At 38.3% G+C, this 21,821-nt stretch overlaps 1 protein-coding gene across 8 annotated transcripts in view; it reads left to right on the top strand.

Moving 5' to 3' along the window:
• LOC136837195 (protein shifted-like) overlaps positions 1–19,578 on the top strand; it is a 36,450-nt gene extending 16,872 nt beyond the window's left edge. For 3 of the 8 annotated variants that reach the window (XM_067101861.1, XM_067101862.1, XM_067101863.1), the window contains exons 7-11: positions 277–420; positions 13,724–13,924; positions 14,092–14,187; positions 14,856–15,074; positions 16,542–19,578. In XM_067101861.1, coding sequence (XP_066957962.1) covers positions 277–420; positions 13,724–13,924; positions 14,092–14,187; positions 14,856–15,074; positions 16,542–16,573 — 692 coding nt within the window. In that variant the 3' untranslated portion in view covers positions 16,574–19,578. Of the gene's footprint in view, positions 1–276; positions 442–13,723; positions 13,925–14,091; positions 14,188–14,855; positions 15,075–16,541 lie in introns of all 8 variants that reach the window. The other 5 variants (XM_067101858.1, XM_067101859.1, XM_067101860.1 and 2 more) reach the window with 2 other exon arrangements.
• The last annotated feature ends 2,243 nt before the right edge of the window (positions 19,579–21,821 follow it).

Genomic DNA, 21,821 nt, shown 5'->3' with positions numbered 1-21,821 from the left:
ACAATGCTATTTCATAGGCAACGGAAATTAAAGGTTTAAAAAGCTGTTGTTATGATATGTAGAAATAACAAATTCCATCTCTCTCAACTGTCAGCATTCACTGTCAAACTTTATTTCTAAGAAGGTGTTTTAGAATATATACAGTACTTATAGTTGAGGTATTTCCACAGTACTACTTTGGAGGCTGTCACTTTCAAGGGATTTTAACAATTGTTGTAAAACTCACTTTCTATGTGATATGTAATAGCAAGTTTTTCCACTTCTCTGGACTTACAGTGTTCACTGTAAATCTCTACTGCTTTGGAAACGCTTCTGGTATAGCGTCGTTTGAGATAGGCCTCCTGATGCAGACTCGCAGGGGCAAACCCTTGCCAGGAACGCCACTGAGACTAAAACTCCGCAAGGAATGCACACAGTCCAGTAAGCACAACAACAGTTACGGTATGCACTTGGTTGTATTTCAGTGAACCTTGTAGGCACTCGCCTTGTAGCTTTTGGGTCATGTATGCTGCCATTACGACCTGCAGCAAATGAGTTCTTTTCTCTTGGTTTATAAATATCATTACTTTTCTTGGATAGTATATGTAAAATTAAAAATGGAACAGATCTTCATGATTATCTTTGTATGTTATTAAGGTCTATGATAAGTCAACCTTCCGATTTTTTAAGATTATGTGGCTAACTTCAAGAGATCTTTAGAACTTTCTGCTTTCTGTGAAGAGATCATTATTTCTTAATATAGTTGACATTGCGGTGTAATATGTATCCAAAGATATTGTACTTTTGACTGTTTCAGTGGATATTTAAGTTCTTCAATCTAGAAGAGCATTAAAGATCAAATTATTCACCAACACGTAGATCAATTTGTAAAGCTGTTCTCAATAAGAGTAAGTGCCTCATACGGCCCCATCCTTTTACTGTACTGTATATCGGATATTACCTGAATTGTTAGAAAAATTAGCTTGTCAGGTACAAAATAGTCATCCACGAGCAGAAATGTCCCCTAACCCTTTTAGTACCAGAGCTTCTTTCCACTTTTTCCCTAATCATATTCACCAATACACGAATTAGAAAGATTTCAGGGTACTGTTTTCACTTTTTTACCTGTTGAAACTTTACTCTTTGAGTGTGTCTAAACTACTGGCTATCTCACTCCTTTAAGGACGCGTTGTTTTGTGTGCTTTCCATGTCTCCTATTGCTTTAATGCCTGTCTACAGAGTTATACATATACAGTATGTATAAAAAAAAGCCAGTTCCAGTTGGAATGCAGGCACCAATGATATGCCTTTACCCAATTCAATGTAAAATCCTCGTGATTCTTATCACACGTAAAAGAGAGCCATGCAAAAGGCAATGGGAAAACTGGAGTCTTTGGAAGTTACCTTCCTATCAGTGAAATTGTCACACTTTGTTTCAGGTGTCCAATCTCGATTCATTGGTTAAAACGTGAGCCAAATTTCGACAAATCAGAGGATTTCCTCAGAGAGAAGCTTTGCAAAACTCCGTTTCGACGTTGCTTAAACTTTTCATCTTATAAAGGTTACAATCGTCGCATCTAGCAAAGTCTTAATAAGCGCTGTTAAGGTTATGAGTCATAAATAAAAATCCCGTTTTAGAGACATCCTTCAATCTTATAAGATGTCATTAAAACGGGTTTTTCGGTTGTAACCGCTAACACGTACAGATTGTAATTCATCCATATGTTATGAGTGTTCTTTCGCACAGTTGAATAATTAATCATTCACCAGTAGAAAAAAAAAGTACTCACGTTAACTAGCTAAGTTTTCACTGTAATCTAAACTACAAGAATGCTGAGTGGTATGCAGTTAGTTAATCTTCCTACCTCAAACTGGTAATTGTGTGGACTGTGCAAAATAGTACAGTTCCTGTAAGTCGAGTTTCAAATGATGAATAAAGTATTCGTTGGATGGCCGCTTTATATTGACTCTCTCCCATCGCATGGCAGGAGATCTGTTGTAGTCTCAGTTTTCTGGGGCTCCCATCAGTGGACAAAGAAAACATCACTTGATCATTTTCTGTACGTTATGCCATGAAATACGATCTAGATTCTGGCTGCTGTTTTGATGATAATAATGAGAACCATAAATTTCGTGATTTTAAATTACAGTTGGTACCTAAATGTCACGTACAGGGCAAAAAAGAGGCACCTGCAAAGACTGGGTTTCTTGCCCTTAAAAAAAGTCGGTGACGATTTTATGTGGTTTCGTTCCAAAACCCTTCATAGGTAATAAATGGCATTGCCTGCTACTTACAGTAAATTCTAAAATAAGATTTAGAACATTTACACTGCAGTGCCTAAAACAATGTAAATGCTAAATAAATACAATCTGTATTATAGTATTTTAACAACCGAATAATGACAAAATAAATTGTCCGTACTGTCTCAACCATCGAGGCTCAAAATACGTCATCAACAATGCAACATTTTTTTTTTTTTGTAAACTGTTTTCATTTATGTGTATGACTGGCGTCTCTCTCATGCGCTGTAGGTGGTTAACAATTTAATCAGTCACGACACCTCCTCTCCATAGTAGCTATTAAAAGTAATTATTTATTCCTCTCGCTTTCTGTTTTTCTTGCCTACTTTCCATAGTTTCTTAGTGAATTAATCCTTACACGCCTGGCATTCGCCCTTACATAACAGTAATTGTACAGCAGTCCCCCTTTATCCTCAGTTCCAATATCCATGGTTTCAATCATCGGCAGTTTACTGTAGTCTAAAAAAAAAAAATAACTGGAATATTGCGGAAGTAAACACTTCCTCTTGATTTAGCGGGCTTTATACCAACACATTAGTCTCCATCTGCCCGAAAAGCAAGAACAGGCTGCAAAATGATGAAAACGTTGGAGCGCACTCTGCCCAGCATCTTGAAATACGAGCATATGACTCATCTCCCGTGTGGGGTTCAAGAAATGGCAGAAGTGAAAGACTGATTCTTTATTATTCTCCATACGTGTTTATAATGCGGAAAGCGGAGAAAAGGTAGCGGGCGACCTGAGGCCCCCAGCTGCGTCCATACAGAAATTGTGTTTGTTAACAGGCATAAGAAGATATATATATAATGCATTACAGAACATGTAAAATGCAGATATATATATCGGCGGAATCTGAAATAATAACAAGTAATATATAATTTATATGACGTGATTAATGTACATATGAAGAGCGAAACACAAGAATGGAGAGGCGATTTGATGCCCTTACAAATACTCCCCACCCAAGACAATAATTAGAGGAGCAATTATTGGATGAAACAACATTAATCACGCAATCGCTGAGGTAGTTGGAGTGGGCCCCTACTCCTGGAGAACTGTGGGCATGGGGTGGAGCCGACACCTGGGGTTGGCTTGATGTGTCCCCTGAGCCGCCCCAGACCCCGCTTTGGTGGGGGGGGGTGTCTGCAGGGAGGTACTGAGGGGGAACTCTGGGGCGCCTGCCTGCCTCCTCGCGTACTTCGCTGTCCAACAGGAATGCCGGTTTTAGTCTGTCGATGGTGACCCAGTCTTCATGCCCGTGGATGTCAAGGAGGTATGCCTTGGCGGCCCGCCTGATGACTCGGTGCGGCCCCCTGTAGGACCTGATTAAGGGCGATCAACATGCGTCCACCCTGACGAAGATGTAGGCGCAGGAGTGTAAGGCGGGTGGGCTGTAGGTGGTGGTTCTGTCTGTGAAGGTCTTATGGCAGGGCGTGAACTTCTGTGCGAGTTCCCTCAACCTCTGGAGCGGGGTGTCGGTGCCGTCAGCCAACGGCAGGAAGAATTCTCCAGGAACAGCCAGTGTCTCCCCGTAGAGTTTCTCAGCAAGGGAGGCATCGCCATTTGCTTTTGATGCTGTGCGGAGTCCCAGCAGGACCCAGGGGAGCTGTTCCTTTCACCTTTCGTCAGTGCAACATGCCATGAGAGCTGCCTTAAGAAAGTGGTGTGCCCTCTCGACCATGCCGTTCGCTGTGGGGTTGTAGGCCGTTGTGCTGTGTAGTGTTGAACCCATCAGGCATGCCAAGAAGGCCCAGAGCTCTGACAGGAAGGCTGGACCCCTGTCTGTAGTGATGCTGTCTGGCACTCCGAAATGGCTGATCCAACTGGAGAGGAGGGCCTCTGCACACGACACTGTTGATGCCTCCTCCATGGGGGTTGCCTCGGGCCAGCAGGTGGAGTGGTCTATGATTGTCAGGAGGTATCTGGCTCCTCCCGACTGCGGAAGAGGCCCGACAACATCAATGTGGATGTGGCTGAAGCGCTGACGAGGCTGGGGGAAGTTGCCGACCCCGGATTCTGTGTGCCGGGATGTTTTGCTCCCCTGGCATGGGATGCAGCTCCTTGCCTACTGCTGGACGTCCTTGTTGATGCCATGCTAGACGAACTTGTCAGTCATGAGGCGCACCATTGTGCGCCCTGATGGATGGGAGAGACCATGGACTCTGTCGAAGGCCTGCTTCCTCTTCCAGGCAGGTACTAGGGGGCAGGGGCGGCCTGTGCTGGTGTCGCAGAGGAGAGTTGTGTTCGAGTTTCCTAAGGGCATGTCTACCCACTTAAGAGCCATCACTGCCGTTCTGTAGTCTGCTGTCTCTGAGTCTGCTGCTTGTTCTTTTGCCAGGTCTTCGTAGTCAATGCCGAGGTAAAGGAAATTGTTTTCTACTCTCGACAGGGCGTCAGCTACTGGGTTCTTCCTGCCAGGAATGTAGTTGATGGTGCACCTGAATTCAGAGATGGCAGTCAGGTGTCCCTGTTGCCTTGCAGACCACACGTCTCCCTGCTTTGCAAATGCGTGCACCAAGGGTTTGTGGTCTGTTAGGATCGTGAATTCGGTCCCCTCCAGCAGGTACTTGAAGTGTCTCACTGCCTGGTAGATAGCCAGCAGCTCCCTGTCGAAGGCGCTGTAGCAGGTCTCTGCTGGCAAAAACTTGTGGCTGAAGAAGGCCAAGGGTTGGGGGCACCGTTCACTAGTTGCTCGAGTACTGCGCCGCAGGTGATGTTGCTGGCGTCCGTTGTTGAGGGCATCTGCGTCTTTTATCTGGCCCCTAACTTCCTGCGTGAGGCGCCGAAGGAAGACTGCTCTCATTAAGTCTACCTTCCTCTTCCTCCCATTTCTGTCGCGGCCTGGCAGCGTTACCAACCCCCGTAGTTTGTCCCAGGCTTCCCTGGGTGATGCTTCTCCGAGGGGCAGGGACAATAGGTTGAGTCCACGCTGCGCTGTCTCAATCACAGTCGTGGAGTAAGTTTGGATGAGTTTATCTTTCAAGGCCGCATATGTGACCTTGTGCGGCTGTGCATCGAGCCAGGGGGGGATTCTGTTGAACACCTCTTCTGGGAGCGCCGTCATGGTGACGTCGGATTTGATAGACTCATCTGAGATGAGCGCCATGCAAAAGTGCACATCTGTGCGCAGGAACCATGATGCCGTGTTCTGCCTCGAAAACGGAGGAAGTTTGACCACGTCTGGCCTTGTTGGCAAGAGGGGCGTACAGACAATGCTCTCAGGTTTGCACTGAAGTTCAGCTTCCGACATCTTTACTACTCACACACCAAAACATGGGAAAATGCGCCGTATTGAGTCCGTTAATAGTACTGATTGTTCGAGTGGTTGAACGAAGTGCCAAAACGTGCCCTTTTGGGTACGCCATATTTAGTCCGTTAATGGCACAGTTTCCACCAGGGAGGGAGCTATCAGAGGCCTAAATGGCCTAAACTTTGACGCCATAATTAGTCTGCTAAAGGCTTTCTGATGGTAGGCTGCAGCTGTTTTTAGTCCGTTAATGGCTGGGTCAAAACCGCGCTACCTGTCCCTTTTCCGGGGTCACCAGTGTGAGGTTCAAGAAATGTCAGAAGTGAAAGACTGATTCCTTATTATTCTTGACAGATGTTTATAATGCGGAAAGCGGTCGGAAAAGTAACGGGCAACCTGTGGCCCCGTGCTGCGTCCATACAGAAATTGTTTGTTAACAGGCATAAGAAGACATATATAATGCATTACAGAACATGTAAAAGGCAGATATATATATCAGCAGAAAGGCCGTAAAATGATACATACAATGAGGTACATAAAGAATCTGAAACAATAACAAGTAACATATATGACGTGATTAATTTACATATGAGGAGCAAAACACAAGAATGGAGAGGCGATTTGACGCCCTTACACCTGTAGTTCCTATACCAGTGCTTGTCCATTTTACGGAGATTGCATCCAGTCCTTCAGTATCTTTGTTCTAGAAAGTCCTTTTTAGTTGTAATAATGGCCCAAAGTATAAGAGTGGTGATGAAGGTAGTTCTTCCAAGCCAATAAGAAATTGTGAACTGCTTCCTGTTAGTATGGAATAATAGTACTTGATAGGATCAAAATTAAAAACATGCAGAGGTTTCTAAGATTTGTAGTAAGAAAGTCTTCAATATGTGAAATGCCACAAGATGAGAAAAAATTGTATGACGCCTTTGCTGTCGCGCCACAGCCTGCAAAAGTGATGTCAACTATGTAACAAGTTTTAGTGAGGCTGGAAAGGCATTAGGTATTTGGGCAGGAGATATGAACAGGAAAAGGATGGCCTTTGACAGCAAAAGGCCTTAAGCCTTTATGAGAAAAAAACAGGAAATGGAAAGGGAAACAAAGCACATCTAACGCCAACGGGTGGTGGAGATATGCATTCAGAAACTGGTATAATTTGAAGATCATAAAATAACTGGAGAGCTTCGTCTGCTGATATAGAAGATCCTGCCAAATTTCTGGCAGATGAACGAAAATGATTAGAGAGGGAGGCTACCACCCTAAATACCTCTAATTGTAGGAAAATAGGACTTTTTGGGAAAGGAATGCTAACAAAACCTATATCCACAAAAGTATTAAGCAGGTACCAGGACAGGTTAACTCAGGTATTATGGGGATGTGCAGCCAGACATATGATAAAACCTTGCATTATTTACAGCATCATTATGTTCTTGCTGACACACTGGATTGTTAACATCATCATCACTATCATCCAGCAACTCCTAACTCAAAGTTGGCCAGAATCACAGGGAGATAGATGTATGGGGCTGGGGAGACCCAGGATTAGTACTATCACTTTCCTTCACGACATTTATATGATAACTAATGTTCTACCCAGTGACAGAGCTACGGACTGATAAAAGTTGCCAGTTAGTATCATCATTATCTACATTCACTACAGGGAAAATAGATAGACTGTACAGGGGAGATCCAGGATAACCAGCAGTGTCTTCGCCCATGGGATCTTATGGACAAGTAAAATTCTTCCCACTAAAAGAGCTGAAGCCTGATAAGTTGCCAATTAGTTATTTATGGTCCATTCAAGCCACATGACTGATTTCCCATGAAATCAATTCAAATACCATGGCGTGAAATAAGAGGATCTAAATGAGGTGTGCTAGAGGCAACCACCAAACACTGCCTCACTGCTTCAGTCTTTTGACCAGAATATCATTCAGTGTATTACTCTCATGCATCTAGCATATATTCAAGAAGATTTGAACAGTAACTGATGCTCACTTGAGCAGTGAGTGATTCATCTGTATGACAGAGGAAGATGTAGGACGGTCATATCGATGAACATGGTGAAATTTTGATGAATGAATGGTTGTAATACCTTGTTAAGTCACCTACAAAAATGAAGATAGGAAAGAAGAAGAAAATGAAGGTGAACCAGCAAAATGGGTACTTGAAAATTTTGGCAAAGAGCTTCAGGTGAGAAACAATGTAAGAAGGCTAATGGCTTATGATTCCATGGTGGAGCATGGAGTAGGAGTATGGTAACAAGCATTAAAGCATGTTTTATAATGTACCAACACCCTATCTCTGTGTCCTTCCAAAAGGTAAAAAAAAAACCTGTTTTCACTGGCAAAGATCCCCAGTCATCAGTCATCTGCTCCTAATGTCATCCAGTCATCTGCTCTTCTTTCTCCTGTTTGAAGAGATGATTCTGAACATCTAATTATCACCTTAGGCACTGTACCAGTTCTTTGTACCACCACCACCATCATTATCATCATTGATCACTACAGTTACAAACAATAACTGAGCATCTGGCAGTACTTACAGAGGGCCAAGATATTTCTTAACCAATAGAAATCTCTTTTTGTTCAGGGGCAGTATGGTACATAACTGATTATTTCCATCATAAACTGTGTAAAAGCAGAATATTTTTTTTAATTTTCTTTCGTCTTTAGAGTGGTAAGAAGGATACGTTTCTGTACCCTTTGTTGCTGTACAGTTTTAGCAGGAATAGGCTAAAACGTTAGAATCCCTTTCATGAGGGACAGAGAGAAAGAAAAATCCTATTGTAAAATGTTCTTTATTAATTTACTTATCAAATACTGTAAGCACGTATAATATGAGTTTGTATTTACACAGAAATCAAGTTACATATGGAGACTGCATATGATTTGCTGTTATCCAGAATTTCCATATGAGATTCTGGATTAGTTGACTGATTGATTGAAGGTTCTTTGGTGTCTTGACGTCATGGATTATTGACAGTAATTTCTTTTGTTAAAAATGAGATATTAAAACTGAAACAGTTTGAAATAAGTGAATATTGATAAATCTATAATAGAATCAGCCTTTGGCAAAATACTAGCTTCTGGGATGAATCTAAAAATGCCCCTGGCAACATGTATTACATCCTCTGTGAAAATACTGGTAAGAATGTACTTACCAACCCCCCATAAGTCTCAGAGAGATATTGACTTTTAAGATCTCAAGCTTTGGGCATTTCACCTCTCCTTCGAGGTGACCAAACAATCTTCTCATAATGCCTGGTGATCACCAACCAACAAGTAATTGAGTTAAATGTGCATGACCTGTATAAATAACCAGCACAGTACCATCTCCTACCCTCGGGGCATTTTACCATATTTCCAAAGAAGATACAACAGTTTTGATCTCTTTCATGGTATTAGGATTTACCAAGTCTCAAAGGTTTTGGCACATGCCTCAAATCAGAATTTTTATTTATGGAATGAAATCACTACATAAAAGTGCACTTACAATTGACCTTGTAGTCTTCTTTGACATGCATTCCTATGGGCTGGAACTTAACAAAATCTTATTTACATTCCTCTACTCTCATTAATATGAAGTTACTGTAGATTATTCAAATCAATGGGCCACTTGAGATAAAAACACTAATTTAGGTTCCTGGAATATGCTTTTTAAGCACAGATGGTGAAGTTGCTTTCTACCCTAACACCTATTTTCTGAGTACTTTAAAAATACCAGACATCTCTGGTGTAGAAATTAAATTAACAAGATGTGCGAGCATGCAACAAAATTCATTACAGTAAATTCCAAATCCAGTGCCCATACTGGCCTTGAAGCCATCAGTAAGAAAAAATTAGAACCCTTGTGCTCTCCAACATGTTCCATAAAACTTGGGTGGGCTTCCACCTTCATCATGGTATTCTTAGAACTACTGAAGTACTTGGAAACGTGTTTCCAAGTACTTCAGTAGTTTTTGGCAAATTCCACAGAGGAGTTATTGGTACTTTGAATGGAAGTACTTCGTATCCAGATACAATAAAATCCCCCAACAACTGTTTCACCCTAAACCAAGATGTTGGGTAGATTTAGAATGACCTTCATAATAACTAAGTGAATTTAGTAATCTTTGCAACCTGTACCAGTGCCTACAGGTGATGTCCTGAAGGCTCCTGTGGATAGCCTGATATCTGCATGGTGTCCTGAAACTAAAATTTTAAATCTGTCTGGGGTTGCTGATGAATATATTTTACACCCATGGGATATTTTCAGAAGTGTTCAGCAATCTGCTCTTCAAGATGTATGAACCAGTGCTTTCAAAATATTCATTACAGACACTCGTTTCGGTCTAAGAAACTTGAAATGAGCAACCCACGTTGGGATAGAGTATGGTCAAACATCAGTCATAAAAATGATGTTTCCTCTACACAAGGGATTTATTGCCCTTTGAAGTAAATAAGTTGGTCGGGGCAGGCTCTGTAAACGTGGAAAAAATGAAGGATATGGTATCTTGTCATAAATTTGGAAACTTTCATAACTGCCCACTGTGTTATGCGACCTATGCAGAACTGTAATTTTCTGTCAACCAGGATCAGTCTTGATCCATCAAAGATTGGACACAAGAAAAGACAGAAAAAGAGCGTTAAATAGTACCAAAAACGAGACGGCGAGTTTGAGGAACCTATTTCTAGGCCTAGGCAAAGTGAGGCTATTTAAAGATAGAGAGCAATTCAGTAAGAACAGAGAAATACTAATATTAACTAAAATTGAGAAGAGGATCCTCAAAGAGAATCAAGTAGATGAAAATTAAAGTTATCAAAATAAACTAGAATACCAAAAATAAAACAATTGGATTCATTTGTTTTCAGCAGCATTGTATTGGAATGTGCAAATCTAAAGCATAGCGATATATGAACTGAAAATGGCCTGTACAAAAATATCGAAGCCTAGTTTTTTATATGAAAGTGAAGCCAGGTTAGTTAGTGGAACGACCACTAAGATATAATCTTCGTTGATCTGCCTTCCGGATGGGTAGCGTTGATAGGGAATACCGACAAAAGCTTCAACATAATTATGCTTTTGAGATTCCCTCTTGGATAGATCCTCCTTGGCGTGAGGAGAGTCAGTAACTTGGTAAAGGAAATTCCTGACTACCAGCGCTACAATCGGCGAGACGTTATTGTTACCTTTTCTGATATGCCTTTGCACATATATATATATATATATATATATATATATATATATATATATATATATATATATATATATATATATATATATATATATATATATATATATATATATATATATATATATATATATATATATATATATATATATATATATATATATATATATATATATATATATATATATATATATATATATATATATATATATATATATATATATATATATATATATATATATATATATATATATATATATATATATATATATATATATATATATATATATATATATATATATATATATATATACATAAACACATGTGTGAAATTTTTATCATACAATCATGAGGCTACAAATGTTGTTTAATATCCAAATCAGGCTACTTCGGGAATGCTCTCCGGATCTCCTGGAAAAGGAAATTGAACTAATCTGTAAGCAGCTGTCATCTTTAAAGTACCCTGACCATTTAATTAAAAAATTGATCCACAAAGCAAACACTGTTTTCTACCGTTTCCCCCCTAACCCAACACCCAACAATAAAATCAAAATCCCACACCTGGACAGGATTAAGACATTGACTCAGACACTTGGAAACTCTAAACCATTTGTTTTTACCTACCCAAACACCTTAGCCAAATCCCTGATTAACATCCAACAAAAACCAGTCCCCAAAGACACAGGAGTTTACGAAATCCCTTGCCTCAACTGTGACCAATCTTATATTGGTTTCACAGGCAAATCACTCCCCAAAGATAAATACATCATAAACGTTCAGTTAGGTACAGACAACAGATCTCAGCTATTTTTAACCACATAAATATTCCATAACCACAAAATAAACTGGAATATGTCTCGTATAATTTATAGCAGTAATTGTCGGTTCAAAAGCCAGATGGTGGAATCAGCTTTAATTAAACAAAGAAACATCATGAATCTTTCAAGAGGTGCATGGGATTCAGATATTATAGATAGAATCTTCCTCCAACCAGCGATTAAGAAGATTAAAGAGAAACTGTCAACTGGAGTGACTTAACACCTGACCGATGGATCTTCTGGTATAAATACCGCTTTTCTGTAATTTTTTCTCACTCTTTATTTGCCTGAGGAGAGAGACAGTTTGGTCTCTGAAATATAGCCTTTATTTTCCACATTTTGGCATTTCTCTGGGCTCCCTTATATTTGATGGAATTTTGTTTTAACAGAAAATATTTCAGTCATATATATATATATATATATATATATATATATATATATATATATATATATATATATATATATATATATATATATATATATATATATATATATATATATCTATATAAATTTATATATATATATATATATATATATATATATATATATATATATATATATATATATATATATATATATATATATATATATATATATATATATATATATATATATATATATATGTCCATGGCCCTCCCAGGTCAAGAGAGGCCATCTTTTTTATTGGCGCATCTGTTTTAAGTACAGAATCAAATGTCTTACTTTTCCTAAGACGTCTCTGGTTGCCATGGCCCCTTATGTCAGCAAATTCCTTCACCTTTGTCGACTTCTCTCACTGTATCTATCGTTACAACAAAGGCCTACTGAAATTAAACACTGACATACAAAACTAGACTTTATTTGCAAATTTAACGAAAGTGCTTCAGCAAAAAGCTACGGTCATGAAATGGAGTAATTCACACCCCCTATCAATGGAAAACATAACTAAAGGAAATACTGCTTCACACAAGCCTATTAACAGTTCTATACCAAGCAATACTAGTGAATAACACCCTGGTCATCAAACAAAGTAATAAGGTCATAATTATTCTCGACCACAATATATGTCACATAGTATGTAAGAGTAAAAACACCACTTCCCAAATATTCGTCCTCTCAGGACAAAACTCGAATTCCTGTTGAAAGAAACGTATCATTATATTAAAACCTGAAATAGTGTTCATTGCATACAGAAAAATGTCTAATGGAGCATTAAATGGGAAAATTCATTATGTGGACATTGATCAGTTTCACTGCTTCCCAACCGGGGGTTTTCCTTCTAAAGCCTGGAAAAGATATAAATGTCACTGGGTGATCTTACTTACTTTTTCTATGGTCCAGATAATGTATCTTCATAGTGGCGATTTCTTTAAACACTACACCAGGCTAAAAGCACATATCAGCCAGCCAAGATCAAGGCAGTTTTACTGTGAGAGTCACTGTTCCTCTCATAAATATCCCATGGGAGATCGCACACACACACACACACACATAACCCACCAGAACCTGGGCACTTCCGGTGGATTGGTTCAATGTTCTATCATGCTGTTCCCAAATTCACTTGCAGCAGAAGTGTCACTGCCAGGCCAGCACATAGTTCTCCACTGCTGACCTAAGTCAATCAAGACTTAATAGGAGAGACAGTTTGGTCTCTGAAATATAGCCTTTCTTTTCCACACTTTGGCGTTTCTACGGGCTCCTTATATTTGATGGAATTCTGTTTTAACAGAAAATATTTCAGTCATATATATATATATATATATATATATATATATATATATATATATATATATATATATATATATATATATATATATATGTATATATATACTGTATATAATGTACATATATATGTGTGTGTATACTGTATTATATATATATATACATATATATATGTATATATATATATATATATATATATATATATATATATATATATATATATATATATATACACACACATATATAAAACAAAGCATCAATAAAAATTCTTTGGGTATAGGAGGTCTTCAAGTTTAATCCTGAAAGCTTTTCTTTGAGAATCCCCTGAACTGAACACAATTATGCGATAGAGCTGAATGGATGGTTTTCAGCATGTTAGACCTCGCAACTGTAGAACTGAATCTTTTTATTTACACCAATCAGTCACAGACCATTCATAGCCATGTTTGTGTTTTTCCCAGAGGCCTAACAAGAAATGTTCGCCGGGTGAATCTTCTCTTTTCCAACAGGTGTTGACCCAGAGTGTGATGAGAAGTGTGAAAATGGTGGAGTATGTGATGTGGGTCGCAAGTGCCAGTGCCCTGAGGGCTACATGGGACCTTATTGCAACACAGCGCTTTGTTACCCCCAGTGTATGAATGGAGGCACTTGCACTACTCCAGGACGATGCACGTGTCCTCCTGGGTATCAAGGTCGTCACTGTGAAGGAGGTTAGTTTTCCTTTCTTCTTTTGCAAATGTGTGAAGGATTTTCTGATAAATTAAAGTGACTTCTTGCAAAGAGCTCCATCAATATTCAGTCCCTAAGTCATGTTTTGTCTATTTTCAGTATTTTTCTAACGCTTATAAACATTTTCAAGGTAATCTTCCCATGGCAGGTATATGTCGTGAAAAATGCGAAAATGGAGGAAAGTGCATCCAGAAAGACACGTGTGCCTGTCCAAGAGGTTACTATGGAAATCGGTGTGAATTTAGTAAGTGACAAAAATTAATTTTGATATCAAATCAATAGTTTATTATTTTATATAATCTTGATTCCATTACTCTCTGCTTTAGGCATGGATCTGATAAAGAGCAGATTCGTAGACAGATGTGGAGCAAAATGATTAGAAATGTCCTGATGTTGGGCTTTCAAGCTTCGGCTTTGTGAAAAAGCAGGCAAGCGCGTAAAGCATTCGGCGGCATGCTTTGTCCACTGACAGGAGAGAGTTGGGCTTTCCGTCTAATATATTGTTGTAGCTTGCAGTAAATTAAAATTCAGTTATCTTTAATTCTGATTATAAGCAAATACAATCCCTGGAGAGGATTGGTGAAGAAGCTTTCTCTGTGCCCGAACCTTTCTCGGTTTTCCTTGTTGTTTCATTAAAGTGGTTTGTGTGCAAACAGACTGCAGTAAACAGTGAAGAGGTGCAGTTCTTAATTTTCCATACATATATTTCAGTCCTGCATTTTCCAGCAGGGTAAAATATAAAACTTGTGCAAGTTAAAAATACCTGAATTACTATTTCAGAAACCTTAATGCAAAGACTGTCATATAAACATTGATCATCAGGTCACTGCACACAGCATAGTTGTTGAGAAAGTCCGTCCAACATCATTTGTTCAGCATCAACTTCCTTTTAACCAATAATTCCATAAACAGGTAAATGTGTCATTCCGTGCATCAATGGAGGTCGGTGCCGAAATGTCAACAAATGCAGGTGTCCTCGTGGCTTTGCCGGTGACCATTGTGAAGTTGTCACTGGGCACAACGTTGGTGCCCTGTCTCTCATTCGTTGCTCTAGGAAATGCCGTCATGGATCCTGTAGTGGCACTAACTGCGTCTGTGAAGAAGGCTTTGCTGGAAAGTGGTGCAGAAGACGTGAGTTTACCTGTTACTTTTGATTAAATGAGCCTACACCTCAGTGCCAGGCCTTCAGCTCTAAACACTTCACATCCATCTGTGCCTGAGTATTCTTTACTAATTGATTTGTATTTAGAACTGAAACAGCTTTCAGCAATATTGAAAGGTTATTAGTATTATCCGTAAAGAATGCACTGAAACTGGAAGAAAAAGTTAATGTTTTGCTCATATCCTATCTAAACTGCACCATGTATTTAATTTCAGAATTACCAACTTTCCTCGGCGATTAAACAGCAAATTTTTACTCATGATCCATTTTAACCTTTCAACTATACCTCAAATTTACCAACTCTTCAGAGGTAATGAAAATGTCGTCTTTACTTCTTCACTCAGCCGTCATCCGTTTTGCAGAGCAGTTCTGTCTTGTGACTCAAAATCTCGTAGTTTATTGCGTTTAATTTTTCGAATTATCTCTTATTTCACAAATGTTTCACCAGATTATCAATGTTATTTTGTCATCCATCTCCTTACATATTCACACAACCACACACACACACGCACACACACACACACACACACACACACACATATATATATATATATATATATATATATATATATATATATATATATATATATGTGTATATATATGTGTGTGTGTGTGTGTAACCTCGTTTGTACACGCGCACACACACACTCACAGGTAGGCATTTATGTCTGTGAGCCCGTCATGGACCGAGTGGATGGCCTGGCCAGTGGTGGCTGCTGACAGGCATCCTCTTTTCTTAGTGCCTGCCGTCGTCTTTCGTCTTTTTTACATTTACAACGCACCGAGAATTATAGACGAGTGTTGAATTGCTCAAGGTTAATTTCAGGATGTCCTTTATCATTTGAAAGCCTTATTGACAAATCACTCGTGGGAGAGACCTACCACCTTTGGATGTTCGAGGTTCCCAGCCAAGCCTTGCAGCCAGGTTTTGATCAGTACTTGCGACGAATCTCTTATCCAGCATGACAGTTAATGATCAACTCCTGTGTTAACTAAATAGCTCCAACTTTTATGGTTAGTCTCGTCTATAGGCAGACTTACGTGCTTTGCCACAATTTTCTTTGAAAATGCCACAAGGAGGAAACTGCAAGCATCTGATGTTCTTCCATCCGAATGGGATTTTACACTTGGACTAGAAGTCTTATTATAACACCTCAGTTTGAATTAAGTGCATTGGTTTTAAAATATGGCTTCAGCGTACACCTTTTCTAGGGTATTGGTTCATTTTTTCTCAGTGGAAAATGCGTAGTAACTCAGCTAACTTTGGAAGAATGACCAACCGTTAATACATCCTACAAAAGAAGCTCTTATTCTATCTCAAAAAACTGGTTTACCTTAAATAATAAATCAATATTGATTACCGTTTACGATCTCAAACTGTAATTTGTTTTAATGTCCTAGAACAGGTCAGAAATTTACGAATTCTTAATTTTCAGGTGGAAATTCACGAAAACGAGTCTGGATGTGAGGCTCCGTCACCAGGAATATATAGCACCTCCCAGAGTAATTCTTCTTCGCCTCACGGAAACTTCGCAAAAGCGAGGCACCGCACCTGCAAGGGTCAGGTGCACCAGTTACAGTCATTGATTAGAGCATACTATCAATAACAATTTATTCATATAAAAATTCTAAGGCTGTTTGAGACTATAGCATAGTCTATAATGAAAAATATTTTCCTTAAGAATGATCTTTCGTGAATAAATTATATTCATTCTTTTTTAGCTAAAATGTGAAATGTATTGAAGATAAAACTAAAACTTGTGCTTTTACAAAGTTCCATTTCATTTGCTATGTGATGTAACATTCGCCATAAGTTCTTTATCTGCAGAATAGTATTTAATTATCGTAATGTGACATAATATTTTAGTCAGCTTTTGAGAAAAGATGCAGCTCAGAGTTGAGAAGAAAGAGCGCCAGCAAAGACAGGACGGAAACCTTTCAGCAAATGATCTCTTTGACATATTAGTCGTGATGCCACAAACACTGAAAGTAATTAGCTAATCTTGAGCTGTTAAGATTTTGCTTTTGAATAAAAAGATTAAGCAAAGATGAGTCGAGCAAGCCCGCCATTGTTTCTGGGATCTTGACACTCAGGCTATGCATTAATATCAGTCAGTTATACAGTAGGCTATGTGTTGTGCATGAAGCAAAAAGACTTATTGGTCGAGAGCGTCATCTCAGAATGAAGTGGGTGAAATATATTTAATGGCATTATATACTTGGCCAAGTTCACTAATGTACTTGACTTGGGAAAAATATATGATTTTAAAAATCTGGTAAGATCCTGGAAGGTTTTGATGCAACGATTCTTGGTCAAAAAAGGGGAAAGTAAAAAGTGACGCCAAAATTCAGAGATAAAAGAATTTGTGTAAATAATTAGAGACGTTATGAGGAAACATCTTGAAAGAAAAAGAAAGATGAAAGTATATCTTGATTTTTGTTAGTCATTTTGTTATTTTGCTACCACGGTTTCACATACAGTATGCATATATAAACACATGCACATATAAATACATACCTTATGTACACATAAAAGTATTGCAACTGTATACAATATAAGATTCAGTGTTTCTCAAAGCTATGGAGAATTTAGACATTCGTAACGTTAATATTTCAAACTTTTCTATATCATTCTAGGTGATGTTGGCTAACAAATGGTCTTTCTTTGTATATGTCCATATTACTTAAACGTTTTAAATTCTGACGTTATTTTTTTAATGTGTTCTAGTCGGTGCTTGACGCAAGCAAAACGAATTGGTAATTTAAGGTACTGGAAAAAGTTTACGGTTTAAGTTTCTGATAAATATTGACTTTCTCTGTGATTTCTCGTATGTAAAATAGTAAAGGTCTTCTGAGGAAAGTTTTGGTCATCCAGTTTTTAAATGAGCTTAACACATCTACTCATTATGAATGTGAAGTTTTGTCTAATGCTCTAGTGATTATGACCATGAATCGTAGTTTTCACAATTTTTGTGGCATTGATGAAACTGACCTCAGGTATATATACTAGGCAGTGCTTCACCTCCGATGCCACTCTGTACAAGAGTTGCAGCTGAGTTTTCATTGATTTTAAATGTGCTTCTCGTTAAGTTAAAATGATCTATGCTGTGACTACAGAATTGGAGGTTCGCTAGAGACTAATTATCGGTATAGTTTCAGTTCCAGTTTTCTAAGATGCCAGAAAAGAGGGAAAACTGGCAATGGAGGGGGTGTTGTTATCTATGATTATGAAAGTATTGCAGTTTCTGTAGCTGAAAATGATTGATGATTGACAAGGAGACTGGAACTGAACTCCATTCTCGTTTTCTTTTCAGTGTATCTGTAATTATAAATCCTAAAACAAATTATATACTGCAATCTATTTATTCTGAAGTGTCAGTCTGTGTTTAGCATAGGGTAAATCGTTTACTTTAATTTAAGGTGGAGGTTGATCACTGAAGTTCATATTGCAGTTGTGCCAATGGATAGGACTTGGGCCTTAAGTTTTCTGAGGAGTTATGGGCTACAGTACAGTATATACTTTGATTCGATTTTTATTTTTATTTGGTCGCTTAAAACGAACTGTTTTCTTGTTTTTTATTATATGTGACAGAGATCTGTTAGGATAAAGTATTTATTGATACCCGCGAGGCGGATGCCATTAATATGTTTTACTTGATCCTGACAGTTGGGCATAACATTTTATATTCAATAACAAATGAGAAAAGACGTTTATTTGTATTGATGACTATAAAAAAGATACACACACACACACACACACACACACACACACGCATTCCTCTGCTAAGCAAAACTTTCAGCAAAAATGTAGACAGACTAAAATAGTGGAGGCTCAGGCTGTGAACTTTTGCTGCTCTTTGATAGGACGTAACAATGATGAGGCGATCAAAATGAATGATTTCAATCCAGAATCCAGTTTTTTAGAGCACCAGCATTTTGCGCAAAACATTCTTTGTTAACCTCCATACCATTAGGAATTTCAGTGAGTGCTTACTTGACAGTGTAGAAGTATAGAAAGTTAGCTGATTGATTGCTGAATGAGGAGCTTCTGTTGTTGATGAGACTCGACTCTGACGTCTCCGGTTGCTTTGCTTTTTATGTCCCATGGCACCCACCCAAGATGAAGGGTCGATGCACCTTCTTCACATCTTCACTGAGCTTAAGGGTAACACAGAGCTTAATGGCCTTCAGTAGTTTTTGTCATGGCTTCTTCCATATAGGTGTTTGCTCATTTTGAAGAATAATAACGTGATTTGACTGTTTAACGGCATCTTTGAAATTCTGAAGAAGGGTGAGTTTTGACTCTACTCCAAGTTTAACGTAGCTCTTCTTTTTATGTCAGCACAGTTCAGAGAAATGCTGATCTAGTTTTTAATGCTATGATTGTATCCTAAATAAATATGTAAAAGGAATAAATTCCCTTGATTCTGTGATTTTTATATAGTCAGAAAATAATAAATGGAATGTTATGGGTTTTATAGTGTTATTTCCTCTTGAAAGTGTTGTTTTTGTACCTCATGACAAAAGTCATGGTTTTGATGTCCTCTGTACATGTCGTTGTCACAAGAATGTAGCAGCATCTCTCAGTAATTGACTTAAGGGTGTTTGACGTGCAAGTAGCAGATGCCCTCTATCGAAGAGAGTCTTCAGCTTGCCCAGGGCAGCTGTTGTTTTTATATATTCCTCCAGCGAACACTGTTTAATGACCAGGCGTTTACAATATAGTGGATAAAAAATATAAAATACTGATCTGGATTTGAATAAGATCAAATTAATTACACTGTGCATTTACACATTAACCCTTGGCATTCAATAAAAGCGATTGAAGGGCACTTTACATAGTCCAAACAGAGGATGTATTAGCTGATCATATTAAACGGCTCATAACATAGTATAAAGAAATTCAGAAGATGAAAGCTGTTCTCTGTTTGAGAAATTTCCAAACAGCTCAGCTCACTGAATGTCACAGAATGCTCGAGATGAATAACACTAGAAGAAATGCACACTGATGCACTCTGCTTACTCGTTAATATGTCTTCCTAGTCTTCCTTAGTCATGCATTACTAAATAGTAATCACTCCTGCACATCTCATCCATTCAAATAATGTATTTTTCCCACGGCTCGTTTGCCTGATAGCAGATACCGTGGTATTGTGAAATTCTCCATACAAGAAGTTTCTCATTTTACAGCAGTCCTGAAGATATTTGTCATCAACACCAAAATGCAGTAATTCAGTCTACCAAGCCATCTCAATTGGTTACAAGTCAGTTTGTGATAAACCTTAGAATTAATCCTATAAATTTATAAGACATTTTCTTTACTTCATAGATTAGAGCGATGTTTCTGTATATATTCTTAGAGCTGACATTAATGGAAAGAAAGGATTACAAAGCTGTAAGTTAAAGCTGCATGAGTTGCAAGCTCGTGGCTAACTCTCCACCAAACATGCTCATAGATAATGGGTTCAAATATCGTCAACTTGCCATAACTGCCATGTACAATGTGCTAGAAAGGCAGGAGTCAAATGCAAGACAGTGGGTTGTACAATGCAAAATACATAACTTTTAAAACGCTTCATGCTGATGTTCATGATGAAATCAGCTTTACGAAAAGTTGAAGAGCACATCAGACCTTTATAGAAGGGGACTCAGCATTCTAGCAGCTTGATCGCATACCCTTGATGACCCATGAACATAGTATGCACTGACTGAATTCCATGACTCGTAGGCATTTGCGATATAATGAAGTACCCAACAAACCTTAATGATTGCAGTAACTGGTAAATGTGATAACAAAATACAGTTGTGTTCAAAACGTGCTGCTCAGCCATCATGTGAAAGTAGATTGCAACTAGCATGGTGACGCTTCACTAACAAAGACCTCTGCGTACAGTATAGTAAAAGCAGAGAAAAATAATGAATTCGGACATTATTTCATGACTGCACCCCAGTACCAAGAGTATTAGTCAATTTTGACCCAAAACCTGGACATAGCTGGTAACAAGCTGATTTTTTCAGGATAGATGCAGGAACATACATAGAATGACATACTAAAAGTCCCAGGTATCCCCTGTGCAACCTTGGAAATTCAAGCTGGCGTCCAAAATGGCTGTTATTTTCAATTTTTTTCATAACTTTGTTTCTAGACGAGATACAAACATAAACTTGGTGGCTATCCCTATGTTTTCAGGTATAAGAATTATAATAGAATAGGTATTTAGAAGATCAACAGCTTGTAAGTAGCATAATCCAAGATGGCGCCCAATATTACCACCTTTTTTTGAATATTCTGAGCTTGAAAATACACATAGGCGTAGAAACCAAGGATGAAGAATAACGTAATTAGGAACAGTAGTCAGTAAGGAAATTGTAAAGTGTGATAATAGAAACTGAATGTATAGTTACAGTATAATAATAAGATAATGTTATGCTCAGCATATTGCAAGTTTGCAATGTTCTGTGTTGTGGCTATACTGCTAGCGAAGAGGAAACACACCAAGCAGACAGTTGACGGTCTGCTCTCAGTTCTCCTTGTTTATTATATTTATTTTTGTGGCTAATACTCTAAGGGTAATAGAAAGAAAACGGTTTCATTCTGCGAACTTTTGATAAGGCATTAATAGTTATACGATATGGCTTAGTGTGTTTAAGAAACAGGAAAATAGTGACAACGTTACCTTGTGAATGTGAAACCATGAAAGTCATGGAATGGTGTG

The sequence above is a fragment of the Macrobrachium rosenbergii genome, chromosome 58 (genome assembly GCF_040412425.1).
Source record: "Macrobrachium rosenbergii isolate ZJJX-2024 chromosome 58, ASM4041242v1, whole genome shotgun sequence".
Taxonomy (NCBI): Eukaryota; Metazoa; Arthropoda; class Malacostraca; order Decapoda; family Palaemonidae; genus Macrobrachium; species Macrobrachium rosenbergii.
This window is presented reverse-complemented; position numbering and strand designations above follow the sequence as displayed.